Below are 27,105 nucleotides of genomic sequence, written 5' to 3' on the forward strand. Positions count from 1 at the left end.
TGCTGATGGTTGGAATGGGGAAATTGTACAACGGCAATTGCGATAGATGTTTGTAGAGAATGTAGGTGATCTAGACCTGCTAGTCGTGTAAATGATACTGCAATGCAAAGAACGTAGAAGCTACTAAGAGAGCGTGAGTTGTGATGGGAAAATCATGCTGCGAAGAAGCGGTCGTGTCTTATACTTGTGCCACCACCAACGTGGTGTGGATACTATAGCCATCGCGTGCCGCCACCAAAACCTCCACAATGCGTATGCTCGAATGATCCTCTAATCAAACGACCATACTGGAGGGTGACAGTGTAGACGTAAGACAAGGTACATGGAAGACGTTGGTGGTCCACAGCGGCCAGCGTCTACGGGATGAAACGGGCGGTCCGGGTATGCTGAGGCTCCCAGCCAAGGGAATGCGAAAATGGTGCAAAACCGACGCATGTACGTTATGCGTCGACGCCTAAGTGGGAAGGCCATGAAGACGTGGATTCGAGGATCACCATGTGTCGGTGCAGGGCCTAAAGGGGGAGGTTTCGTTTCGATGTTGCATCTGAGCAGCCATTGGTTAAGGCGTGGTCGCTTAGCGGGCCGGTAGAAGATCCGTACCCCTGTGTTTTATGGAGCGTCGCATCTCAGACTCCACGATCCCTGTCCAACGTGGCCGATTGGTGAGCCGCTTTCTCTTTCGCGGACGCCGATGGCTGCTCGTTTCTGGGTTTCGCTCCACTGCGCCTGGTGTCGACGCTTGTTTTCACTAGCATCCGCTCAAAGACTGACACATCTTCTCTCGAATCGCGCAAGGGACTGGCTGAGCTACGGCGCCAGGGTGTCGATTACCATTAGCTGTGGGTATTGCGTCGATGAACGATGACGCGGACGTTTGCTGCCCTGGAGGGATGATCAAATTGTTTGGAGGCCCATCTTCACTGACCCATCATATCCTAAACACCAGGATAGGCAATTACTTCCTGGGTGTGTCGCACTTGTTGACTGAGGTGATGTTAATTAGAGCTGTCCAGACTCAACGAATCGCCGTACCCTTTTCCTCGTAGGGGGGCCCACATCGTGCATGACGAAGAGCTACTGCGCCACAGACTGGACCGAGACGAGACGGAGGCTGCCTCTCAAAAGTACATGCGGCCTTTCTCAAGTTTGCGCTTCGGTGTGCCCGCAGCGAATGCGATATGCCCGATGTCCTCACTGGCGCGTACGTCGCCCACGTGCACATCAACGTCCTTCAGCAATCTTGCTCTTTCCATAGCATCCAAGGTGTTGCCTCCCGCAGGTAGATCGAGGTATGGATTTTCGTAGGTCATGCTTGTGACAAATCCAAACATCTCCGGACCAAGTGTCTTCCGCTTGAGAATCAACGACCCAACGCCGACCAGAAATATCGCAACTGCAGCTACGAGCAACAGACTCAGCCAAGCGAAATTGCAAAGGTAGATGTCATGTGTCCTACTAATTGTCGCGTTTGTCGTCGCTCCGATGAAGAATATTCCTGAGTCATACGTCGCCAGATTAAAGGGTCTGAACCAGTTTGCGAAGGTAGTGTTTTGGGTAGTTTCGTTTTGAAGTAGGTAGACATCGACATCGTTTACTGGCTTGGTATCAAGACCGAAAGCCGACGAGTTGCTTTGTGGAAGGTTTCCAAGATATGCGTTTGGTGCAATCGTAAGTTGGTAGTAGGTGTTCAGAACAAGAGATAGCCGTTTCGCAAAAACCTCCGGGCTTAGTTCTGTCAGGTTTACCCAACCTGGATTAATGCCCAGATTCGAAGTCGGTGAGGTTAATTGAAAGGATGTTGTGTTGTAGATGAACTGCTCGGTCGGATTAGATCCTCTAGACCAACCGAAAGCTTTAGGGAAAGCAGCCAGAGCCAGTTGCGAGATCAGGATGTGGTCGAAGGGAGTGACATGAGTATTCCGCAAGTCTGACTGAGACGGACGGACTTTGACAGCAGCACAAGTGTCTCTGTTGCACTCCACCACCGTTTCAGTATGACTCTGACCAAGAGAACAGTTAGTGATACTCAGACTTGTGTTTCCAAGTGGTCCGACTCCCAAGCTGGAGGCGTACGTGAGCTTTCGCATGGGAAATTCCTGGTTCGTCATCGATGTGTTGTTGTAACCAGCAAACGCATCAAAACGGCCGTCTCCATCAGTACCTCCATTGGTGAGCGGAAGGTCTGTCTGTAGAAAGAATGTCGAGCGCTTTCCTCCGGCTACTCTATCGTTGCCCCAAGGACTGTTCTCATCTGACATGTTCTGCCATATCTGGCCCGGCACGAGCTTCTCGAGTTCAGTAAAGTCGGTTCTGTTTTCCACGGTACGCGATACCCATGGCTCACACTGTACGGTAAGCTGAGAAGTCTCCAAGCTAAAGCTCCCGTCCCGATCCACGGGGCGGCCGATGACAGGTATGCCGATCAAAGAGACGTAATCTTCAGGGCGTCGTTGGGTTAAATTAAGAATGGTCCATCTGTCTTTGCTGCCCCCGCCGAATTCAAGGTACGGTATTTTGACATTGCCCCAGATGTCCTGTGGCCCGTTTTTGACTTGTTCGGAACCCAATAATGCGGCAGCATACAATGCTTCGACTTGAGTCAGACTTCCATCGGTTTCAACGTAGGTACCGCTACTAATTGCCCACGCGGCGCTACCGGGGCCAGTGGAAAGGTAACGAAGAGGAGAGAAAGTTGCTATCGTGTAGGTGGACTTGCTCATCAAACGTAGTGATGCCTGACCGCCTAGAGGGGACATTGTCCAAAGAAATAGCAGATTCGCACCAACAACGGTAATTCGTCGCATCAGTAGCTGGCTTTCGATCGTTCCCCATACAGACTGGCTTGCCATGAGTAGCTCGAGATTCTGACGAGTCAGTCAGTGATCATGACTAGCGCAAAATCGTACGTATGCTTCACTCGACTTACGCTAAGTTTGGTGCCTTTCTCCGCTAGGTATCTTGCAATCATTTTCATACTACGACCACTTATCGCCGCGAACATGATGGGAAATATAGTCGGGCCCTTAGTACATCAGCAGGTTGCAAAGATCTGGAAGCGGAGATCGCGGACAAGCTGGATAGCTGCAGTAACCTTAGTTGCAAAAACATTGCCAGCAACAGGTTTACCATTCAGGGTTACGACTGCTATGCCGAGCACTATAGTATGTCAGCACGGGTATGGGGAGGCTCCTGTCGCAAACTGACAAACGAAGTATACGGGAAGCAAGACAAGGATGACATCCGCAACAAAATACAAGTATGAGATCCAGGTGCGCTGCTTCAATGCTTGTGCTTCGTCTGGCCAACTCGGCGTCCGCTTTACAGTCGCTTCGACCGATGTTAATTTCGACTCAGGTTGGGCTTGATTCGGATGATCTGAATATACGACTGTTGAGTCCATATTGTGTCGGTGGAACGAGCTCCAGCGCGAGACGTCGCTGACGTTCATGCTGTTGTTGTTGATTACGCGGTACGAGCGACCACAGTAACGTCAGGATGAGGCTGATAGTTCGCGCACAGCGAACGACGCTTCTTTTGCTTCCGCACCCTCATCCTATGCGGCGTAGTACCAGAGCAAGTCCTTAGCATAGCGCTAAATAAACTTTCCACTCGACATTTTAGGAGCGCGCTTCCTGAAGTCTCAGGTTGCATTTGGGGCGTTCCTGACGAATCGGTTTGTGTGGGGTGAAACGCGAAGCGCTTGGGCGGGTCTTGCTAAACCATTCTTCGCGACATGTGGAGAAATCGCGATTCTATCACATTGCATGTTGGCATTCGTGCGTCACTGCTTGCGGGAATGATGAGAGGCTCGAGCCGGGATGAGGCGGGTTTAGAATTGGTGGTTTGGTGGAGAAAGCTGGAGGGCAGTGCCATTGTGAAGTCGCTGCAGCGCGGGAGCGTAGGGCTGAAGCGGCAGGCGCGACTACATCGCGTCCGGAGGCTCGCATCTCTACTCGTCCCTCACTATGAAATGCTATCATCATGCTATGAGGCACAGTATTAGACTGCAAGCACATTGAATGTATACAATGATGAGAAATCTATTTTGTAATGAGGCTGCACTACGAAGATGCGAGCTAGCTGCTGGGGTTATCACGGAAATCAAACTCAATACCAAGCCTTTTGGCGCCCGCTACGATGCAGAATGATGCCGCCTTCATGATGGACAAATATTACGCCAAACTGATAAATACCACCTCCACTATGATTCCCGGAACCCGACTAGGTATCGAAGCTCAACCTCGGCTTGCAAGCATGCGATCCACGAATTGAACGTAGAAGTTGCGCCATTCCTTTTCTTTCTTCGGTCCCTCGAACGAGCCGGCGAGGGTGCGCAGGTATTGGTCCGCGCCGTCGTCGCCCACTCCCATGCCACCGAGATCGCTCTTGAGTCGCTCCACATACGGTTCGCCAACCTTCTTAATGATCTCGTGCTGCAGGTTGGCGGCCTCAAAAAGGACTTGCTTTGCCTGCGCGTCTTTCGAGTTGAAGCCCGGCGATGCCGGAATTGACCATGCCAACGGAGAAAACTTATCTACCACGTAGTTGTCGAAACCCGGCAATGGTGCTTGAGCAGTGTCGGGAGATGTGGGTGTTGCGTTCGCGCCAGGCCCGACTTTGTCGGGTCCGCCCCACACCGTGATCATGCGGATAAGCACGAAGATTGCAAGGCGCGCGGTAGGGTAGTCGTGTGTGTCGCGAGCGAACGTTTCGATCGAAGAAATTATGGGCTCGAATGTCGCTTGATTTACTGCGGAACGTTAGCAGTGTCAAGTCTATATTTGATGTCGTCGACTTACCATTGCTGACGAACACAGACCCGAGACCCTGGTTGAGAACAACAACGATGAAGTTCAGATACTCTCGACGGAGCTCAGCTAGTTGAATTTCGTCATCTGTGCCCGAAGGAACTACAGCTAGTGCGGTAAATATGCGTTGCAAGACTGGACTCATGACGGTATCCAGAATGCCAGCGATCTCTGACTTGAAGGTGAAGACGACCTGACCAAGCACTTTGAGGAAGGTACTGATCTCGTCCATGGAAGAACTCAAAGAAAGGAGTCCTTCGATCCAGGATGGCAGCTGTTGTAGCAGACGCGAGCCTAATACGGCAATCATGCGCGAGAAAGCGAATCTTGCAGCGTGTCGAATGGAGCCAGATGAGTTCAGTGATTCAACGGCGACGAGGATAGCTTCAGATGCTTTGACGAACTCATCCGCCACTTCACTCTGGGGCGCGACGCTGTTGTTGTTTGACGGTACCCAGTCTGAATAGCCTCGAGCTAGCGTACCTATGGCCATGATGATATGGTGGATTTGGAGTATAGCCCGCTCATCACCATTCCTCGCCTGGGGAAGAGTCTGTTGCATGTCTGAGAACAGAGGGCTCATGATGGTCTGCGCGTAGAGTCTCTTGTTCTCCGCGGAGACGGTGTTGGACGAAGCGATGCAGCCCACGGCTTCGAAAAGGTATAGCTGCGAGTCGAACAGCGCATCCGCCGACTGATCCTCTTCATCGGACGACATCTCATCTTCTGAAGTATCTGGAAGCTCAGCTTTGATGGCAAGCAAGTCTCCAACCGCTTGAATGATGTCGTAGGAGACATTGCCCAGTTGGGCCCGCAAATGCTTGACTAAGCGTTGGAAGAGATACCAGGATCGCGAGCGGACCTTGACATGGTTGCTATGGGTAAGGTTGACGAAATTCTCAAGTACCTTGGGGATGAGGCCAGGATTCTGCTCGAAGAACTGATAGTAGCGTACGCATATCTCCATATACTGCAGCTGAACAGCAGGGTGCGGGTAGTTTGCCAGACCGGATTCGACCATGCTGTTCATCATATTCACGAGTTGCTGAGCTGCAGCCGATGAGGGTTCGCGTTTCGCATACAGTCCCTGATTCCTGACTGCAAGTTCTCCAAATAGATACATCTCATACAGAGCCAATTCGAGGTCGCGCCAGTTCAGGGATTGATCGCCCTGAGATAGGCGTCCAAAGGTTCCGTTGACTAAGCGACTGAGTGTCTCGATGTAGTAAGGCTCGTCGATGGCGGTTACTGTTTGTTGCAGGACGTGGAGGCGTCTGCGGAGATCGAGGAACTCTGCTTCGTCTGTCTGTTCGCCCTCCTCACCCCATGAAGCTGTCTCGTCGTACTTCATTTTTGCAATGATCGCATCTAGAACGGGTGGTAATACTGCGGCGTATTGTGGAGGTATCGATCCAGACTTCTTTTGTAATTTGCGGAGGAACGTAAGAAGATCTGTAAGAGATGGGATGACAGTCGAGCAGACCTCGTCGTATTGGTCAGCGAAGAAACGTAAAAGGTAAGGCGTGAAGATGCGAATGAGATCGTCTGCGCGTTGCCGGACATGCTCCTCGACAGCCTCGTTCTCCAGTATCTTTACGATGTCGAATACGATGTTGTTCACGAGCTTAGCGACTGTCTCGGCAAGGTCGTTGTCGTAGTTCGAGCTGTTGAAATCGGCCAGAGCGGGGCTGCTGATCAGCTGGCCGACGACTTCGGAGAGATTTAGGAAGGTGATTAATTCAATCTTATCCGATGGGCTCATCTTCTTCCCGACGATTTCTGAGAACGTATCGATTGCCGCATCGCGCACCTTTCCAGCAGCGCTCTCGGGATCAGCGATTCCTTGTTGGCCCGCCATCTCCAGGAAAGTTGTGATCATGGCTTGGTTGACAATCAAGTTGATGTCGGTCCAACTAACCCAGCGCCCGATAGTCTCCAGGCACATCTTCACAAGATTCAGGTCTGTCTCCCTCCACTTCGCGAGTATTTCTTGCCAAGATAACGAGATCTTCTGCGCGTCCCGTTGCCGAATGAGGTCTTTCAGCTCTGTGTTGCGCTTCTTCTCGTCCTCTGGGCGGGCGACCAACTGGTCAGCGATTTCGTCGTGCACTTGACCGAGCATGCGGAGGTACAGCAGTGTCGTGGCTGTATTGACGTTTCCGATGGTAGATTGGTCGCCAGCCAAGGCACGGAAATCGTCGAAGAAGGACTGCCACGAGGAAGGGTATAGAGCTACAAAGAGATAAGTGACAGTCTGCATCAGCTTGTTCTGGATATGGCTTGTGTCTGCAGCCCCACTACCCGGGACGTAGGATCGGTGAATGTGGCCCATGAGGGTATCCTTGATGTACGCAAGACTCTGCTCATCGAGACGATGTTCTTGGATCGCGTTGTTCACGAGGTCGAGGGACGTATGACGGACAAAGTCGGTGGGGCGAGGGTCGCGCGCGAAGAGTGTGAGGGCAGCTTGCCATGCGGAGCCTTCGGCACGAAGCTGGTTCAGGTAGTCGATAGCCTGACCGCGCAGCTCCTGGCTCGACGTCGGATTTGCGGCGATCTGGATGGCATTTTCGACCTTTGACATGGAGTGTGAGTATATGCTTCAAGGATTGGGCCAACAATTGTGCGTACCTGGTCCTCCATTTCCTCGTGTTGTCAAAGCTGAGCAAGCAGGGTTGAGTCACAAGTTGAGTTGGTGTGGTCTGCGCTATAGAATGTACATCGGACGCGGTGGGGTAGGGACTAGAGCGGCTTGGTATGCTACCGGACCATGGAGCAAACTGTGGAAGACTGCATCATGAAAGCGTTACAGCGGTGTAGGCAGAGGCGGGGCACGAGGGGCTGACGTACGGCGTGTGCAAGGGTTTGTGTGTGAAAGAAACAATGGCCACAGCTCCAGGGTCTATGCGCCAGGTGATTAGGTTGCCGACTGGAAAATGCAAAAGTCGTTCTGCGTCTTCGTCGAGGCGTCGTGACCGAAAACAGCTGTGCAATGACTGGAGTGGCAGCGCCAAGCCCAGGCCCGGTGGGATGTTCTCGCGCCCAATTTGACCGTGTGACACGTGCGCACGAGATTTTGGTTTCGACACCGCCACGCGCATTGCTGAAGTTTTGATCGTCATTTGCGCTGCTCTCCAGACAACAATCAGGTGCACGTCGCGTATGAGAGCCCCCATCTGGAAAGCCTGCAACACGGTCGTCACTCTATCATGCTTATATATTCGAAGCCCGAATTCTACGGCGAATTCATGGGGATAAGAGCTTAGATACATTCCGGTGTTGGCGTACAACACGTTGATCAGACCAATAAATCACGAATGAGCAACCACGTCTTCCCATATGTGTACGAATTCTATTAGGTTCTATAATTTCTCTCTGATGCACGAGCCGCTTCTGTAGTAGTGAGCAGACTGCTGTTACATCCATCGTCACATCTACTTACTATGCGCCTAGATGCTTCGCCGCCCACTCGACGTGATCGTCAGCAAATGTGGCCATGAAGTAGTAGCTGTGATCATAATCGGGCTGCATGCGCAGTTGGATGCCCTTGTCGTTGCCAGCTTCCTTGGCTGCCTTGACGAAGTTCTCCGGTAGGAGTTGGCCTTGCTTGTAAAAGTTGTCTCCCGTGCCCTAGCTCGGTTAGTATAACGACGCAAGACGGTCGCATACAATACGCACCACATCGATGAGCATTTCAAGAGGACCCTTCCATTGCTTGACCAGCTCTGATGCATCATGCTCCTTCCACTTTTGTTGCTGGTCCTCGCCAAAGTATCCCTTGAAAGCCTTCTGGCCCCATGGGCAGTTGATGGGGTTGGCGATGGGTGCGAATGCAGAGACGGACTTGTACATGCCGGGGTTCTTGAGGAACTATCAATGGTGGTTAGTGTAGTCCTCCTGGTGTGCAAGCAGCTGACCAACCAGTGTTAATGCGCCGTGTCCACCCATGCTGTGCCCTGTGATGCTGACTTTGCTGGAATCTAGCTCTTTGAAAGACGAGAACAGCGCTTCGGGGAGCTCTTTGGTGATGTATGAGTACATGTTGTAGCCCTTTGACCATGGCTCCTTGGTGGCATCGACGTAGAAACCTGCGCCTGACCCGAAGTCGTATGACTCGTCTTCACCTTCAATCTGTAGGCCTCCTAGTGAGTGGGTTAGTCAAATGCTCCGAGCTTAGTCTCACGGTAGGCACGCACTTGGTGAAGTGTCAGGGTACACGACAGCGATACCATGTTTGGCTGCGCCGTGCTGGAAGAAACCCTTTTCTGAGCAGTTGTTGCCGGTGCATGTGAGACCGGAGAGGTAGAAGAGAACTGGGACCTTGGCACCAGACTTGAGCGCTTGTGGAGGCAGGAACATGTTCAGCTCCATGTCGGTGTTTGTGCTTGAGGACTTGTGCTTCAACTTGAGAAGCTTGCCGCCGAAGGACGCAATGGTGCCTGTGGTTTCGAAAGACATCTTGGACGATATGGTATAGCGGGGAAAACGGGTAGTAAGAGGCTGGAATGCAAACGCAAGTCGAGGGGCCCTTGGAAGTTTTGTGAGCAGGCACATTGAGTGACGTTGTGCCTGAGCTTAGTGCGGGGGACGAATAGCTATGTCAAGCTACCCCACCTCCCTCTAGACTTTTGGCTTGTTACAGAAATCTTATCCGCGGATCCGCATAGGCAACGGACAACGCTTGGAATTAACGGAGATCGGGTGAGACTCGGGATATAGTTGCGCAACCACTTAGAGACTCCTTTCGCCGCAATGCCCCAAATTTAGCCAAACAAAACTCCATAGCAAATGCAATCAGCCACTCAACGCTTCACGTCAGAAGCTCTTCGCAAGTCCAGTCCTCGTAGAACCCATCGGGGAGGTACCGCCGTACAACAAGGGGAATTTTCTTCTCTTGCAGCTCTTTCGCAGCAATTTGCAGAGGGTCCGTCATTCCCTCCACGTCGATCAGCACGGGAGCATTACCACTGCAATATCATCAGTTCTTGTGCATACATACTCCCTCCGGAGGTAGCCTACCTGATCTGGAGTGCTCTTGTACCCAAGACGCGTGCCTTCTCGTACTTTGTCATGTATGGGGTGGTTGTGCGCTTGTCGTTCGGAACCTTCTTGTCCTTTTCGCTCGTAACTGTGTTCTTGGAGGCCTCTTTGGCAGCAGCTGCTGCGTTGGCATCGCCAGATACTACTACGTTGTCGTCGTTGGGCTCGGCATTGTCTGGGTCTTCACCGCCGCCAGGCTGATCGTCTTCGTCGTCCATCAGATCAGGCTCGGCCTCTTCGTCAAACTCGATGAGGGGCTCGTCACTATTGAAGTTAGAATCGGCTGGACTGTCTCCTACCGTTCCCCTAGCTGATGCGCCGGGTGGAGGAAGCGTGGAGATGGAGCTGAACATACATGTCACCGGCGCCGCCATCGTAGTCGTCACCGCCATAGTCGGACATGTTTGCAGTAGGATTATACGCGCGTGCGTGTCTTTGGACAGGATGCCGAGATCGAGAGCTACGCGTGGGGTATGGGGTGTGTGCCTGGTGCAATGCGACTGGCAAAGAAAGTTCGCGATCAGAAATCGCAGGGGTCGGCGTCTGCACTAGCGTGGGAAACCTTGGCGTTCGAAAAATACAGTGGAGCTCGACTTCCGTCCATGGTTCTCCGCATCCACGAGCCACCTTGCAACGACGCGCACGTTGTATGCAATACTATGGCGCCGAAGCGGAGAAACACCGAAGACGCTGGTGTGGCGCCGCAGAAGAGGTCTCGCAACAGTACTGTGACCCCGAGCTCCGTGACGTCGATCCTGAAGGCTAACATTTTCGGAGGTGCTGCGGAGGATGCACCCGACCAGGACTACGCTACAGACGACCCTACTGATTACAAGGTCAATTTCACCGACAACGGCACTTTGAGAGCAGAGAGTGAGGCCCGTCGCCAATGGAACTACGTCTGCCCAACCTGCTCGCAGCGCTTCAACCGACCATGTCGCCTCGAAACACACATGCGAAGCCACAACAAGGAACGACCATTCATCTGTACCGAGCCCGGCTGCGACAAGACGTTCCCCCGTAAAGACCACTTACAGCGTCACCTCAAGAACGCCCATAGCGACCCCGCGACCGAGCGGACATTTACATGCGATTGGAACGGATGTGGCAAAAGCTTCACCTCCAACGGCAGGCTCCAGAGACACAGAGATGTCCATGAATCCAAACTCTACTGTACCGGATTTCCTCCGTGCAACGAGGCTTTTAGGAAGGCGAAGGCGTTAGAGGCACATGTTAAGAGTCGGCACATGGATGTGAAGCCCTTCACCTGTTCTCATGTAGACCAAGAGACCGGCGAGAAATGCACGAGTGGCTTTCAGTCTGAGGGCGCATTACAACGGCATATGGGCAGGACACATGCAGACATGCAAGAGCAGGGCCACTTCTGCATGCTGTGTGCGACGGCTGGAGTAGAAGCGGACACAATGCAGACCGAGCCTGTTGACTCATTCACCATCCCACCACACTTACCGTCTTTTGCGACAAAAGGCGAATTGAACGTGCACACAGCCGAGTGTCACCCACCTGTATGTACACAGTGCGGACAAAAGTTCAAGACTGCATCCAATCTCAAGACACACTTCGACACTGTCCATGGTCACCCACAAAACGAAGCGCAGTTTCCTTGTCCCAGACCTGGCTGTGAGAGTGTCTTCAACCGGAAACACAACCTCACTGTTCACATTCAGACGGTCCACGACAAGCAGTTCAGGTACTCATGTACCTCAGATGCTCTGCAGAATTCAAAACACCCAGATCTTCAAGCCTGGAACGGAGAAAATGCCTGTGGCGCCTCCTTCAAGGCTAAGTCGTCTCTCGATCAGCATGTTCGGACAAATCATCTTGGTCTCGGCAACCGCAAGCAGCTTCGGAAGGCCGCAAAATCAAAGAAGAAGCCGGAGCCTTCGATGCTTACCATGCTTACCGGTGTTGGCTACGAGCAAGGCCGCGAGGTGCCCTGTTTGGTGAAGACGTGCGAGTACCGCTTCTACATGGACCGTGATTTACGCCGTCATCTGCTCGCTGAGCATTATATGCCCGAGGACGAGATCGAAGAGATGTTACGGGAGCGCGATGCTGTCAGTGGAGGGCAGTTCTGGATTGGTGGGTTCGACGATTCCTTGAGCATGCTCGACTCTGCTACGCCCAGCATGCCAGAGACGCCTGCTCCATACCTCACGGAGGGCAACATGCCGATGTTACCATATTCTGATTTCAAGAGCATGGATGGACAAAATGCTTTTTTCGATCAGCAATTCGACCAGCTCTCGCTCATGAAGGATAACGCTGAAATGGACATGGCGATGGGCTTGAGTCACCTGCCACCAGCCTCGGACGCCCAAGCGAGTTTACAGTGGGACATGCTAGCTCCCGTTGAGCAGTACAACAGCGATCTCTCTCGTGGCTGAGACAGCGATGTCTGTCAGAGCTGCCGAATGCGATTGTCTGTGCAAGTTGGCGGACGTGTTTCATGTCCGATGTGATGAGCGTCAATGATGTCTCCACGAGTTTCCCGAGTTAGCAAGATACCCAAGTAGTAATCAAATGATGTCAATTACGGGAGCGTCTGATACTCCTCCCATGGACCCCAAATGGCAAACTTCCCCATTCGGCCTGTCAATTATGCCAAGCCGTGGATTCTAGCGAACGGCGTTCGTTCGCTACTTGATCGCCGTAGGGGCGGGGAAGAGCTCCGTAGGATCCAGGCGATCGGGCTGCTAGCCCTAGTCTGCCACACCTTTTCTTCACACCCCGCCCAAAGCTATGGTTCACTAGTCGATGAGATTGTATTGGCAGCGGCCTTCTTCTAGTGCGAGCGCCCGGGTCAGACAAGATCTATGGGAATATCGTCACATTTACATTTTGGCTGTCCAGAGATGGTGGGTTCAGTAGCTGCAGACTTCATTGTAAATGATGTCATTACAACACAACGTATATCTAGTTATCCAATCAAACAAGATTGATCTATCACATGTGAGCGGAGCATCTCTGGTGATGACAACATCTAAAAAACGTATGAAGAAAACGCGTGTTCGCAAAGGTGCAAAAAGGGTATAAAGTCGCGAAGATGGAAACCCGCCGATGCCGCAAAAGATGGAGAATGACTGCGCGTCTAAGCATTGGCGTTCGAGTAAACGCCTCGCTACGCTGTAAAATAATGACGAAAATGGTAGTGCTGACCAAATCGACGTCAGTGGGACGAACAGACATCGCACATACGGGAGGTGCGATGTTTCAGAAATCCAGAGCAACCAAGGCCGTCGCATCATGCCGCGGCCTTAATGTACTGAGCTAGCAAACTTGCTTCGGGTATGGAAATTGTGTGATCTGCTTTGCGAGATGGCCAGTCTTCGTGTTCGAGTTCTACGGTCAGAGTCGTGTTGTGTTGCGCTTCCCAGTCTCGCCGCCATATTTCAAACCTGAGATCCCACCTTTGTAGAAGCCTCTTTCTTCTTGATTCGATGATGGTTTCAAGCCTTGCCAGCTCCTTCTGATATTCCGCCTCTTTTGCAAACTTCTTTCTCTCGTGCTCAGTGTCTAGTTGTTGTAGCTCTGCTTCATGTGCTTCTAGTCTTCGTGCGGTGTCCATCTCTTGCCTTGCTCGTAAGACGTTGATTGCACTCGCGTGTCGTCTGGGAAGATCCTGTTGGATCAGTCTTTGGTGGTCCAGCTTCTTCAAGTCTTCCTCCGACACAGTATGCACACGCTCTTGGTTGCTTCTCGTACGCAGGCAATACGCCTCAATATACTTTAGTGCTGTTGTTACGTTCTGTGTCTCCTGAGCTTGTGCTTTCAAGAGATCGTGTTCAGCGAGAAGTTGTCGTTCTTCTAATCGCTCCAGGTCCTCGTTGTGCTACATCGCTTGAGTCAGCTGACGTACATCACATCAACACGAATGATACTTACCTGTCGAATCCGTTCGCCCTTATCAATCTCAAATTGTGCTCCCAGTTGCTGCATTGAACAACATTGGTATGCTGACAAAGCTTTTCTTTGGCTGCACTCGAACAGCGAGACACGCGCAAGCTCTTCCTTCTGTTGCGCCCTGTAACTTGTAAAAGCCTCTTTAGCTAACGCCAAGTCGATGCTGATCGCCTCGTGTCGGGTGCGCCTCATTGGAGATTGTGGCAAAGTGGTGGAATTGTCTGAAACTGGAGGGTCAATTATGAGATGTGAGCTGTCAGCAGTTGATGTCACAGCTTCGCAGTAGCCAGAGTCGCGCGAAAGAGGCTCAGACAGCTCGATAGCAGTCTCCGTAGCAAGCCCCGGATCGTCTTTTGTTTGGAAACGCTCTAGAATGGATTGCGGTAGTGCGCTTCCACAGCAATCGGGCGCTACGTGCGCGCCTCTCTTTAATGATCCTTGTATATGTGCGCGAACGTCGGACTCAGACAATATGTGACCGCATACCAGCTTTGCGCCTCGAGGCCTGCTGTGATGTCCGTGGTGCGACGCGGACGTGGTGCAAGTACTACTGGAAAGACTTAGTGAGAAGCTGTCGTAAGTCACTGTCAATAGACGTACCCTGAATCCCTTCGGAACATGGAGAAAATGACGGAGCCCCGCTTCCTCCTTGGTTGCGCTTGCTGTGACGAGGCTGAGCTGGACATTGCGGAAGGAGTGATGGACAGTGTCGATGTTTGTCCTGACTGGAAATCAGATTCGGGACGGTCAACGAAGTCTCGAGACTTCTTGACAGGTAACGTAATCTGTGGGCGTGCTTGAGGTGCCCTTCTTGTGGTTGAGCCGTCACTGGAGATAATGTGGTCCCTCGACGTTCGGGAAGGCGCAGACGTGAAGCTTGTTGACTGCGTTTCTTGAGAGTGAATTGACCTGGAGCTTCTTTGATCGCTATCCAGCGTCATAGTCGAGATTGCGCGAGAGATGGCTTCTGGCGGGGGTACGAAGCGATAAGGATCGAGGATACCAGATTCGCGAGCAAGCAGCGCCACCTCGGCGTCGAGATGGTGCTCATTCTGATTCATAGGTAGACCCAAGGCTTCGGCTAGATATACAGCATCGTCGAATATGGGAGCCGTGCCAAGCGCAACGGTTTCGTCCCATATGCGGTCAGGCATTGCGCCGGAGCGCGCATGCACTTGGCTGTTGATTGATGTGAAGTGGTCGCTACCAAGACATGCGAGCGGCGCAAGGGTTGTCTCTTCTTGCGCAGGACAGGCGGCACCAGTGGGAGGGCGGCACACAAGCTTGGGCGACTAACGGAGGGGTGCAGCAAACAGAGGGCGGGTCAGGTGTCGAGGACGCACGACGGTGTGAGAAGTGTGGTTGACATAGGTACGGATGGAAAGAGTGGGCGCTAGAGCATGGAAGACGGGCGCCCACACGCCCACTCTGCAGCAGGTGGATCATCTGCTGGTGCTGCATTCAGCAAGTCGCCTGCAAGCCATCCCACCCGCCAAACACCGATATGGCATCTGTCCATGGCCGATAATGAGTTTGCGCGCGCCCGTCGAACGCAGCTATCCGACCGACGTTGCGCCGTCTTTTTCGTCATGTCGCACTTTACATGTTTCGCGCCGCCAATCAGGCCCGCTTAGTGACGACCTAAGCACCGTTGATATCACTTCGGCTGTCATGGCGGTGACGTGCATAGTTCGGCGCCTGTCACACCTCCATCTACGACTCGTAGTGGTGTAGCCGGAATACTTTGCCGGGAGCCCACTAGGTGGTTGGAGAATAGCTTCGGCATTGCCGCTTAGTTGCCATGATTTCCAAGGTTCCGATGTTCAGCTGTTCCACCTAGGTGGTAGCCGTCCGTGTCGGGGTCATCCATGAGCGTGTGAAAATGATAATTCCGTTGCGACGGTGGTGATACCGCGCAGGGGCCATCAAGAATAAGAAGCGGTGGAACACGCACAACTGCGCAGTTTGGTTTCATCCTACAGTCGACTACACAGCCGCCTTGATCGATGACGTAGGCGATTGTCGCAGTGAGAACATGTTCGAATTTGACCCAGAGTACACGCATTTGTATTTCAAATTTCGTGACGGGTACTACACTACTACCCTAGGCGACTACCAGACATGGACCGAGCTACCAGGAAGCTTTTCACTCCCCCAGCAAAACATCCTGATATGGTAAGTGAAAAGACGGGTTGAATTCATTAATAGTAGCTTATAACGGCTCGCTCATATGACATAATGGTGATCATAAGCCAGGCCCAAAAGTGAAACATGCGACAAAAGTAATATATAGATACAAGTGAGAAGTGCGCGTCCAGTCCGATGCCAGACCGAGCTGGTAGAAACGCCTCTTATGTTGCTGAACGCCTGAAAATGCCGTAGCCATGAAGGGCAGATCTACCCAGAGATGAGGACCCAAAGCAAGAAAACTAAGCCTTGTTAGTATGTTCTCAATGTACGAGTGTGCGGGTATACGTACAAATCATCAGCACACCAAACATCTTTGCGACAAGCCACCTGTTGCCCTGCACGCGGCTCCAGTACTTCATCAGCTCACGTTGGGCACCCTCGACGTTGTCTACAACGTCTTCGGTGTTTGCGTCAATGCGCTGGATCTGTTCTCCTTGTTCGGACACCATCTGGGCGAGCTGACTGAAGATGCCTCCTAGCTCTTGAATAGTAGACTCTATGGACTCAATGGCTCGCCCTCTCTCTTGAATGTATGCGTTCTGGGGCTGGGCCTCTTCCATGAGCAGCAGTTGTGCGTCCGATTGCGGTGCGCCTCGCGTCAGAGCTGACGATCCAGAAGGCTCGAGCGAGAGCAGGTCTTGCTGCGCTGCGTTGGTATTCCGGCCAAAGCCTCCTGGTGATCGACCTCGCTGGGGGGTTTGGTAAAGTGGAGAATCGGTCCGGCCTGGCTCGAGGTTGCTGTGGGATTGCTGTGCAGCTGTTGACAGGAATTGCTCCGTGCGGGATCGCGATGCCTGCATATTCTTTGTCCGCACCTCCAGTACGTCCTTGAAGTTGGTTCCCACGTTGGTTAGTTTGTCGGACAACAGCTTGACGACTTGGCCATTGTGCTCTCCTTCTTGGTCCACACCGGGTTTCGCCCTGGGGTGTTGCTTCGAATTCATCTGCTGCAGCGCCCGCACCTGGCCTGACAGTGCAGTCATGTCCTGCTTGATGACAAAGGTGAGCTCGTCAAACTCGACTGGCCGATCGTCAAACAGCGTCTTGCGCTTGGCCAGCTGTGAAAGGCGCTCGAGCTTCTGCATGGTGCTCGCAACACCCCGCGCGACGTCGGCAGCATTGCGCGCAAATTCAGAGCGCTGACGCCGGGGGTTGGCATCTGCCTGCGTCTTCTCTTGTGCTGTGAGGAGCGACTGCCGTTGCGCGCCCGTCTTGGATTGCGCTTGCCGCCGCCGAGCCTGTGCAAGAATAGAGCGGAACTCGTCGGTGCGGTCCTGTATCGACACGGCCATGTTGATGGTTTGTTGTGGTGTGGGTGGGAGGGCGAGGGCGGAAAGGGGGAGGCGCACCAGCTGCGGGCAGGACAGCAGGCGCTGCGGATGCACAGGAGACGTCGAAGTTGCGCCGAGGCAGATGGCAGAATCGTGTGCAGTCGCGGATTTGCTCAGGCCACGTTTGCTCTAGGATCCAAGGCGACCGAGGGCGAGTTCCAATTGTGAGGTGATGGCGCGCGAAACGCGGTTCGTGAACGGGGCGGGCGAGAGCTGGCGGCGTCGGCGGGGTTTGGCCTGGAGGTGTCGTGCGCGGTGGTGAATCGGAAGCGGCGTGTTCCTGGCGAGTCGGGCAGAGAAAAGCGGAATGTGTTGAGGGTCGAGGGCTGGGCCGGGGTGAAATGGGGAAACGTAGTTAGTTCGGCTGCCCTGCGCCACACCTCCACGGCTCCCAGCAGTGGCGCTATACTGGCCGTAGACCCGTCAGACCGCGCGGAGCAGCTGCGTCAAGACGGGTTGGTCGCTAGCTCTCCTTACTCCTTCACCTCCTCCTCTGCGCCCACCCTCCCCTGCCCAGGTGCTCTCGTCGAGTGCGTCTCTGTCGTGCTCACGTCGGGCCTTTCGCACGCGCAGGCAGGTGACGTATCCCCCGGAAGCTTGGTCGAACCCTCATCAACCCTCCCGCCCTGCTCCAGCCACGCTCACGCTCACGCTGTCTATCACCACGCCGGCCACCCGCACCACCACCGCCTCAACCCCCCGCGCTGCACTCGCGCACCGCCTGGCCACCACCGTTGTCGCAGACTCCATCTCGGCAGGCTGCCCCCCGCGTCTCCCGGTTGCATGCGCTGTAGGACATAGCTGGCGTTGGGCTCGGCCCTAGTAGAGCGAGAGTGGTGCATCCTAGGCATCTCCGGACCGTCCTACGCCATCATGTCTGGCCCCTTCCGCTTCCAGCAAGAGGAAGCCAGATCGCCGCTGTAGGTACCACCTCTGCACGCGCACGTCGCCTGCTTTCCTAGACTGACTCGTGTTAGCGATCGGACCGCGTCGCCCTTCTCCGCAGGCCAGCCTGTGTCGTTCAAGACCAACGTCAACCGTGCCAAAACCAAGAAATGGGTCCAGGCAAAGAAGAACGCCTACGACGGCGACGATTGGGGCGGCTACGACGAGTATGACGAATACGGCGTCAACCAGGAGCCCGAGCAGCCACAGCCTCTGGCGCAGCGATACTATGCCCAGCGGACTGAGCAACCATCGCGCAGCTTCACCGACCCGTCCCAGCAGGCGCCCCTCCCACGAGCCCGAAGAAATTCCTTCGAGCACGGCGAGGAACAGCGCGCTTTCTCCTCAACAATACCGCAACCCCAACATGGACATGGCCATGAGCATGAGCAGGGCTATCACGTGGGAGAAAGAAGCGACTTCAGCCCCTCTGCCATGCCCCCGCCTCTCCAGACTCGCATATCCCAGGTCCCTGCCGATTTCGCCCCGCCGCTCAATACACAATTCCCCCCGCGCAAGAGCAGTATAGGCCAGGGAGACATGCCAATGCCTACTTCGCCACGATCACGCAATGGCAGTCAGGCATCTGACAAGCCGCTACCCTTCATCAGACCAGCCGACATATACAAGCGGCACCAAGAGGAGCGGGAGCGGGCGTCAATGGAATCATCGCGACCAAGCCTGGGCCCTCTTTCCTCCCCGACACAGGACAATGTCGTCTCCGCTCAAGAAGGCGGACGATCGCTGCAGCCCATGGAAACTGTCGCTGAGCGCAAGAGCGAGTATCTGCCTGATTATGATGCAGCAGCCCCGCACGACAAACAACAACCCCAGCAAGATCAACCCCTTGTGTCACCACAGGATGACCAGGGTCTACGCTCCGTAGTTGATCAAGCATTTACTCGCGCTGATGAATCGCGCTCCGTTCCGCCAACGCCCATATCAAATGACAACGATTCAACCTCAGACCTTCTGAGGAGCAACACTGGAAGCACTTCCGGAATCAGCCCAATCATGAGCCGCGTGCCCAGCTCAGCAGCCTCAGCATTGAAAAACCGTGATCAGGCAGAAAGCACCACACCCGCCATTGCAGAAGAACCAAGTGAAGTCACGACGCCCGTCACCCAGCCAACCTCCGCGAAGATCGTCGAGCCCATGCACAACGTTCCACGAAAACCGTCGCCAGGTCACAGTCGCAACTTCTCCAACTCCTCTCTACCGCGCAGTGGCCTCGCTACGCCCACACGCGGTGACAGTCCTGCACGATCCCCTGTCTTAGCACCGAGCAGAGACGTACCCCAACCCGAATCCGCTCTTGTCACGACGGAAAGCAACGAAACTCCGGGCGCAATGGAAGGCGACCTTCAAGGTTCATCCCCTGCATATGCTACTCGCGAGGCAGACATTGCTACTGCTGTTAGGGACGGTCCAGACAATGGCGCACCCGCACTGGGCGCTTCAGAGCTTCAATCACAGAACAATTTCCTCGAATCGCATAACGCGCAGAGCCCTCTCGATGATGGCTTGCCGCGCGATCGCTCAGAGTCTCCAAGCAAGGGTCGTGTGCAGGCGTTGGCTGGCAAATTCGGAGAGGTAGCATCCTCGAGACGTGGCTCTACACAGTCCAATCGTTCGAGGAACAGTGTTCAATCGTGGGAACGGAGCAACGACAATTCACGTGCGGCGTCTCCAACGAAAGCTAGCCCTTCGAAACCTAGTAGTCCTGTCAAAGAATTTCGTCCCCATCTTCCAGGCCAGTGGGAGTCTTATGCAACTACCGCTATGACACCTTCGGATCAGGGCGAGCACGACCGTCGATTGAGTTTCGCGAACAATGGTCCGAGTGCGCTCACCAAATCCGATCTGACGCCTACAACGGACAAGCAGCCACTTGCTGGGGCATTGTCGGCAGAAACAGACACCCCAGACCCGCTCGCCGCTCTTAGAGATGCTGGAGCTGCGATGGTCAATTCTATCCGCACAACCTTGGGTGCCGATGACCAAACGTCCGAGACTCAACAGCAGCAAGCACGCCGTGCTGACCATGGAAATATCTATCTACCAAGGCCTCTTCAGCTAGATCGTACGGGCACCTCCGGCTCAAGCGTGCCCCCAACCCCCCCTGCGAAAGACACTCCGGAATCAGAGTTTCCACCACCCCCGCCTTTGAAAGAGAGGCCCTCACAGCCCTTTAAGAGTCAGCCTAAGCGGCCGAGTCTCGATCCTCAGTTGAGTACTGACCCTTCAGCTGAAGACCAGGAAAGCGACCGTCTTCGCAAGGAGATTGTCGCCAGTCTCAGCCCTTTCAAGGCTCCAGCGTCGCCGGCCAGCGAGTCTAATCAAGCCTCGCTCCACCCCGTCAGCCCAGGCACAAATCGTGCTAGCTCTATTCTGCCCAGTGAGTATGATACCTACTGGGCAGATGAAGACCGGGCTTCTCGTCGATCTTCGCAGGTTACTGAGCGCTATGCTCAAGATCAGCCATCCGATGCGACCGTGTCTTTCCTCCCACAATCGGAAGAACCGACCAAGCCTGTGATACTCAATCGATTTAGCTGGGAAGCAAGCAATCCGCAACTGCAAACACCAGACCAGCAAGCGCAGGGTGAAGCCGCTGTTGAGCCTACAAAAGCCTCACAGGCAACGGAGAGTCCTATTCCCACCGTGGAACGAGCTGCAGATCAAGAACGGCAAGAGTGGTCAGAAGGCCTTTCAGACTCGTACTTTGGCCCAGAGCACACTTTCACGGTTACTAAACCTGACCCTAGTAGTAGCAGTGATATGCCGCAACGATCTGCTTCTCCAACCGTTGATACTGCGCGCTCCGTAATCAGCCCTGCTCGAGAAGAAACACGCTCTCCGCGACTTCATGTTGTTAACACAGAGCTCAGTCCCGAAGCCGTGGATCTACCTCCACGTTTCAGTGTGGAGCATGAGCAGCCCTCGGGATTCAGAGGATCCGGCTTAAACGAGAAGCAACAGATAGAGCAGCCTGCGGAACATCCCGCAATCGTGCCATCTGACGAGGAGCCGAAAACACCTATTGCCGTACAGGAGCCTTCGCCGAAGTCGCCAAGCACGGACAAGCCTTTGGGCGCTCGGGAGATAGCAACGCTTAACACCGCTGCTGAGCGAATTGACACCTACAACAAGACACGCGAGTACTGGGCGACAGTTGATCATGGCCTTAATGACTGGCTACGTTCTGCGCTCGAAGCAAACCCCGAGCTGGCTACGCAGACGTACCCAGTACAGCGTATGCCTACGAGCTCGGCACGTCACAGGCACACAGGCTCTCTTGCACTGTTTGGCAAACTTGGTGGTTCGAGTAGCTACGACGTGAGCGCTGATCAGAATAATAATGCTAGCGTACCAGTTCCCGCGAACTCAGGCTCTCCCACCAACCCTGCACCTTCTGGTTCAGGATTTGGCGGACGAATTGCAAACCAGCAGATGCAATTGAAAGGCAAGGACTTGCTTCATACTGCTAATGTGTTAGGAGGGAAAGGCATGACCAGTGCGAAGGGATTGTTTGCGAAAGGCAAGAGCCGTTTCGGCCGTGAAAAGGTAGATAAATGATCTCTTCTACCCATTTCCTTGTGTGGCATTCTCATCGTATGTCACGACTACCATTTCCTTTGGCCCATGGACTACAGCGGGTGATTGGATGTAATCGTATGGACATCGAAAGTGGCGTTTATGACCTTGCTTTGGGCGTTTCATTCTATCGCCATCTACGATCTTAGTCCTCGCCTGTAGCTCCATAATCATCTGAACGTAATCCCAAGTCTGACTGAGGCGGCTCAGCTTCCTTAAAACGGTGTTTTTTGCTGATGTGATGCGTGATTCAGACCTCCTCGTATGACCGGGCCGACTCCGCTCCTTCTTCGCGCGAAGCTTCTCAAGAGCCCGAGCTCGTTATACGAAGATCGAGAGCATCGTCAGGAGTGCAATTGCTACGCTCCATGACAGAAAAGGAAAAGAAGGGGATTGTCTCGAACGAAGAAAAGAAGAAGCGTCGGTTCTCATTCTCGTCCCAATTTCGGCGGGCCAGTCGCTCCAGAACCAGACCGAGTAGTGTAGCGCTGCCGAAAGATACTCCATCCATCCTTGGCTCGACACCTAGGACCTCGCCTCCCCGCGAGCTCCATCACTACCTGATGGGGGAACGTCGGCCGCATTCTTTCCATGCTCCAGACTCTTGGGTCAGCACTCCGCCGGCTGCTCTCAACGAGTACTTCAATACTACAGCGATGCGAAGTAGCTCTTCGCAGGCGCATTTGGGCATATTGCCCTCGCCAGCAAAGAGTGCCTTTTCAAATCAGGGCAAGGACGCTGAAGACTATGTTCCTCCTGTTCCCCCCATCCCAAACGAGGTTGCCATCAAGCATTATCGACGTAGGTCTAGTCAGGACAGTTCCAGCCATCGGATGTTGCAATCTGTTATTCGACATTCAACCCCTCCTGTTGTTTTCAACAGACATTCGATGCCAGCAGCAATTACGAGGGAACCAAAAAGCCTCGATCATCATCCAGTTTTTGCTGACGATGATAACATCTCTGGTGCGCAAGAAAGGGCGAATGACTATAAGAGAATGCTTCGTGGCCCAGAGGAATCTTTCCAATCAGACCTACCTACAGCAGAATCTGGTCATCTCCGACGCGACGGGTTTCAATTCGGGTTCAGTGACGAATCGCCAGAGAGGGTCAGAGATGATCGCATCGATGATGACGATCAACCGCCACAATTGAATCACGATCCATTACCAGCATCCTCGCGACATGGTCAACAATCGCCGCCTATGTTCACTAACAGACACCTGGATGTGAGCGATGAAGACAGCGACAGGGAGCCTGTTCGTGGAAGAAGTCTTGCACCATTGACAGCACTGAATGCGAAGCAGGAATCTGACAGTGTCAGCCCTGTACTACCTCCTGTGGGCAAATCTGCCAGTACGGCATCGAACAAGAACGGGAGAGTGCAGGATGTCGAGCGCGATGACCAACTGCATGGAGCCCGAGTCATCAGGTATGAAGATACACCCTTCGTGCTGGCGCGACAGCCACTAGACAATGTCGCTGCCATAGAAAGGCCGTCTATGGATCCCACCAATACCCTAAGTTCGAAAGAAAAGCCCCAGGAGTCTGCAGAACACTCGTTACCGGATATCGGACACGAGACCCTTGTTTACGGCAGCTCTTCGGTTCCGCCGCACCACGCAGTCCACAAGCTCGCCAGCGCAGAACGAACGATCCGCCACAAAGAACGTGCATCTAATGTTGAGTCGCCTACTCTGGGTCTTCTTGATGATGCCTTTCGTACTGGCAAAGTCTGGCGAGTATCGTCGCTCGAAGCTAATGTACCTGCATCCGATGCGCCGTTGGATCTGAAAGACGACGAGGGCATGTCGAACGCTGAAAAGGCGGATGCGGAACGCGCTTTCAGTCCTGTGTGGTTTGCTCAGAGTGACTTGCAGCTTCCGACAAGCACTCGGAATCTCGGGAATGCAGATGGAAGCGCAGGAACCCGCGCGACAACATCTGGAGAAGAACGCGACGCAAACGCACGCAGTCGAGTAATGGCCGTTGGCGCGATTGCAGCCCCAGCCCAGCAGGCAATACGAAGACATGGGGACCGGGAGCCTTCGCTTAGCCACACCCTTGCGGGGGCCAGTGCTGCGGCGGCTGACAGCGACACCTCGACGCGCTCCGCGCCGCCCTCCTTAGTTGTCGACGCCGCTGAAAGGCATACCGCCGCCTCCGGATCACTTAATCAGTCATGGGACCGCGGACACAACACCATTGATCCACGCGTGGCTGAGCGCGCTTCCGATGACATGGGGGACAAAAGCAACCTCGTCACGCCCGCCGGGCAGGTTCCGCGCATCATCACTCAGAACAGTCCGGAGACACCCAAGGCTGGACAATTGTACAGCGAGCATTCACGTCCCGCGATGTCAAACGGTTACTTCCATGGTCAAGCCAACTTTCCGGACTTCAAGCACCAAGCACAGCAACTCCAGATTTCACATCCCGCTACGGCGGCTCCAGAACGGTCAAGATCCATGCTCTCGCAGATATCTGCCATGGTCTCTGACGAGGGAAGCAACCCTTATTCTCAAACATCTACTGGAAGATCGACCCCGTCAACAATTCGTCGTATGCAGCCGGAGTCCACCGTGAAGCCTTCGGCAGTCCCGCCACAGATCCCAGAGGAGATTCTGATGTCGTATGGTGGAGACAATGATTTTGATCTTTACGCAGATCATAACGGAGTTGTCAAGGATGTGCAAGACGAGCGTGGTCAGCCTTTGCGACTTGGGGATCTCGAGGTACCAGGGACAACTACCCGACAACAGCCGCCACGGCCTTCAACTTCCGGTCTTGCGACAGCGCCAGCATCTCGCGATGGTGAACGTCCACGATACAGTTTTGAAAGGCCAATGAGCTTCGTCTCAGGACCCGAAGACCAAGACGGCAAACCTCAAGATCAGATCAACCAGGCCGCGTCTGCGAATGCAAGGGAACTTCCTCCAGTCGCTGAGCAGCATCGCAATCAGCCCAAGCAATCACTATACATGGATACAGTGTACTCGCCGAAGCCGCCAGCAAACGTGGCACCGCTAACGGATCAGAGCGCATTGAGGCACCAGCCAACGCTTGCATCTGGCCCATCTCCACCCAAGAATATCTTCCAGGCGGTAAAGTCAATCGACCCCAGTAACAAAACGACCCAGATTACTGTCAATTCTTGGCGTTCTGCGGGCGACCAAGCTTCCCAGCAAGCAGTTTCCGGAAGTCCTAATCTCAACTGTCAGTTACCACAGGCCAATCAAGCTTCGAGTCATGTCCCGCTAGCAGAACAGGAGATGTCAGCAATCCCGGGGCCACAGAGTAACTCGAATCGCGCACAAGGGCAGATCGAACCCCATGGACCAAGAAATCAATTTGAACTGCAACAGCAATTGTTGCAGAGGCAAGGGCAATACCAAGTTGCGGAGTTCAAACCACCCACCAATTCGTCGTCTCCACCTGTAGAACAAGCATCAAGACACCAGGAGAAGTCATCTTCGAAACCTCGGCTTACATCAATGTTCAAGAGCTTTGGTGGCAAGACACAGCCGAAGCTTCAGCCTACGACCAACGCTGGTAATACAGCCATGATTTCGCAGTTCAAGCCACTTCCACCAAATCCCAGTTCTGGTACTCCGTTTCACTCCGTAATGGACAAATTCATGCGCCCTAGAGAGGCATCGGCAGAAAGGCTTATCGACCAGTCACATTCTTCTCTGCCGCATAGTCGCCCAACTATGGGGCAGCAACCGCAGTTTGGTCAGGCTTCATTGCAGGTACAGTCGGTAGACCTCCGTGTTGATTCGAAAAAACCCATTGCACTCTCCCTTCCGAGCGGCTTTTCATCCCAGCAGCCACCGTCAACATCCAATGTTCAAGTCCAGGCCCATCAAGTATCACACTCGAAAACACCAGAATCTGGCAAGAAGAAGAGACTCTCCGCATTGGGCGCTCTATTCATTCGAGGTGGTGCGAATGGTGATGGACCGGCTACAAAATACAACATGTCAAAAGAAGGAAAGAAGGCACAGAGTAGTCAACAGGCTACCGCTGCTCCAGCTGCTTCAACCGCTTTTCAAAGAATACCTCAGCATCAGCAGAACAAGTTGCAGCAATCTGGTCTATCATACTATCCTCCTGGACAACTTCCGCCTCATACCATACAAAGTAGGCCACCCATGGGTCCAAAATTAGGGCTCTCGCAACCAGCACCCAACATGTATCCTCAAAAGCTATCTCAGCCTCATCAGCGGCAAACGCAGCAAATTCTATCGCCACGAGAGCGAACCTCTAGTTTACATTCAGAGGAAGCATCTGCATTCCTTAAAACAAAGCAGCTAGCGATGGAACATCAAGCTCGGCAAAGCAGCTTACAATTGAACCAGTCTCATCCTTCCAATCCTGGGATTGAAGCACAGCCCTCTAGTACAATATTTGAGAACACTCTTGCGCACACGCGAGATCAAGGTTCGCATCCACCGCCTGGAGGATACTATGAGCACCATGTCGAAGCAGGTCCAGCTGGGCGTGGAGCCTACGCAGCTTCTTTAGCCGCGCGAGAACAGGTAGATCAACGTATTCAACAGCAAACAGCTCACCAGGGAGTTCGTATGGTTCCACAGGCTGAGCGACGACAGCAACCCCCCGAAAAACAGCAGTCCGGGTACGTGCATAGTGTTCAGAGGGACCCTCAATATATGCAACAACTAGAACAACAAGCACACCCCGAGACACCCCAGGACCATATTGCCCATCGTACTTGGCGAGCACAACGGGAGGAGCTACTACGACAGGAGCGATCTGCACCAGGACACAATGGACCATGGCCGAATGACGATGCATGGGTGCAACGACCGCATCAGCAGCAGCAACACCAATCTTTGGTAGAGTGGCGACTGAACGACTATCAGCCTCAGCTTCCGTACCACAATGCGCACAGCTCAAGGCCTCTTTTTGCTTCTCAAGATGCTGAGCCGATTTCTCCACCTGCAGTGTCCCCTACGCAAGAGCCGAGGTATGAAGCACCTCCAATACCTGCGGCATATAGTCATGTATCTGGGGCATTTGTGTCGCCGCTTGATCGGCAACAGCAGTCCCTGTCGCTCAGTCAGACGGATGCGTCTATGCAAGTTTCAGTGGATCAACACGATCATCCGCTCTCGGAGCCAATAATGCAGGCTGTGTCGCCGCAAGTGTCTGCACACTCACAGGCACCTCCAAACGGCCGAACGCATTCGGATGCTAGCACGATGTCCCTCGTGTCGCCAATATCAAACTCTCCAGCAATACCTAGC

The 27,105-nt window shown here is 53.7% G+C and overlaps 8 protein-coding genes across 8 annotated transcripts; 2 read left to right on the plus strand and 6 right to left on the minus strand.

Annotated features, from left to right (window-relative positions):
* Positions 1-1,118: 1,118 nt before the first annotated feature.
* On the minus strand, positions 1,119-2,720 carry J4E93_001659 (uncharacterized protein; the record flags this gene model as incomplete). Its single annotated transcript, XM_049339609.1, has 1 exon — positions 1,119-2,720. The coding sequence occupies one exon, from the start codon at positions 2,718-2,720 to the stop codon at positions 1,119-1,121; it is 1,602 nt and encodes a 533-aa protein (XP_049203566.1).
* Positions 2,721-4,235: 1,515 nt separating this feature from the next.
* On the minus strand, positions 4,236-7,392 carry LOS1 (pre-tRNA nuclear export protein; the record flags this gene model as incomplete). Its single annotated transcript, XM_049339610.1, has 2 exons — positions 4,236-4,750; positions 4,800-7,392. 2 exons carry the CDS (start codon positions 7,390-7,392, stop codon positions 4,236-4,238), a joined length of 3,108 nt encoding a protein of 1,035 aa, XP_049203567.1.
* An 857-nt stretch (positions 7,393-8,249) lies between these two features.
* Positions 8,250-9,266, minus strand: J4E93_001661 (uncharacterized protein; the record flags this gene model as incomplete). The annotated part of the gene is made up of 4 exons (XM_049339611.1): positions 8,250-8,438; positions 8,487-8,678; positions 8,730-8,950; positions 9,005-9,266. The coding sequence occupies 4 exons, from the start codon at positions 9,264-9,266 to the stop codon at positions 8,250-8,252; spliced, it is 864 nt and encodes a 287-aa protein (XP_049203568.1).
* A 352-nt stretch (positions 9,267-9,618) lies between these two features.
* J4E93_001662 (uncharacterized protein) lies at positions 9,619-10,250 on the minus strand (the record flags this gene model as incomplete). The annotated part of the gene is made up of 3 exons (XM_049339612.1): positions 9,619-9,775; positions 9,828-10,112; positions 10,204-10,250. 3 exons carry the CDS (start codon positions 10,248-10,250, stop codon positions 9,619-9,621), a joined length of 489 nt encoding a protein of 162 aa, XP_049203569.1.
* Positions 10,251-10,450: 200 nt separating this feature from the next.
* J4E93_001663 (uncharacterized protein) lies at positions 10,451-12,256 on the plus strand (the record flags this gene model as incomplete). The annotated part of the gene is made up of 1 exon (XM_049339613.1): positions 10,451-12,256. One exon carries the CDS (start codon positions 10,451-10,453, stop codon positions 12,254-12,256), a length of 1,806 nt encoding a protein of 601 aa, XP_049203570.1.
* Positions 12,257-13,113: 857 nt separating this feature from the next.
* J4E93_001664 (uncharacterized protein) lies at positions 13,114-13,808 on the minus strand (the record flags this gene model as incomplete). The annotated part of the gene is made up of 2 exons (XM_049339614.1): positions 13,114-13,701; positions 13,755-13,808. The coding sequence occupies 2 exons, from the start codon at positions 13,806-13,808 to the stop codon at positions 13,114-13,116; spliced, it is 642 nt and encodes a 213-aa protein (XP_049203571.1).
* Positions 13,809-16,169: 2,361 nt separating this feature from the next.
* On the minus strand, positions 16,170-17,254 carry J4E93_001665 (uncharacterized protein; the record flags this gene model as incomplete). Its single annotated transcript, XM_049339615.1, has 2 exons — positions 16,170-16,201; positions 16,252-17,254. The coding sequence occupies 2 exons, from the start codon at positions 17,252-17,254 to the stop codon at positions 16,170-16,172; spliced, it is 1,035 nt and encodes a 344-aa protein (XP_049203572.1).
* A 912-nt stretch (positions 17,255-18,166) lies between these two features.
* J4E93_001666 (uncharacterized protein) lies at positions 18,167-26,362 on the plus strand (the record flags this gene model as incomplete). The annotated part of the gene is made up of 5 exons (XM_049339616.1): positions 18,167-18,213; positions 18,256-21,805; positions 22,513-22,636; positions 22,775-25,978; positions 26,238-26,362. 5 exons carry the CDS (start codon positions 18,167-18,169, stop codon positions 26,360-26,362), a joined length of 7,050 nt encoding a protein of 2,349 aa, XP_049203573.1.
* Between the last annotated feature and the right edge of the window lie 743 nt (positions 26,363-27,105).

This window comes from Alternaria ventricosa, assembly GCF_023758065.1.
Source record: "Alternaria ventricosa strain BMP 2768 chromosome Unknown scaffold_2, whole genome shotgun sequence".
Lineage (NCBI taxonomy): Eukaryota > Fungi > Ascomycota > Dothideomycetes > Pleosporales > Pleosporaceae > Alternaria > Alternaria ventricosa.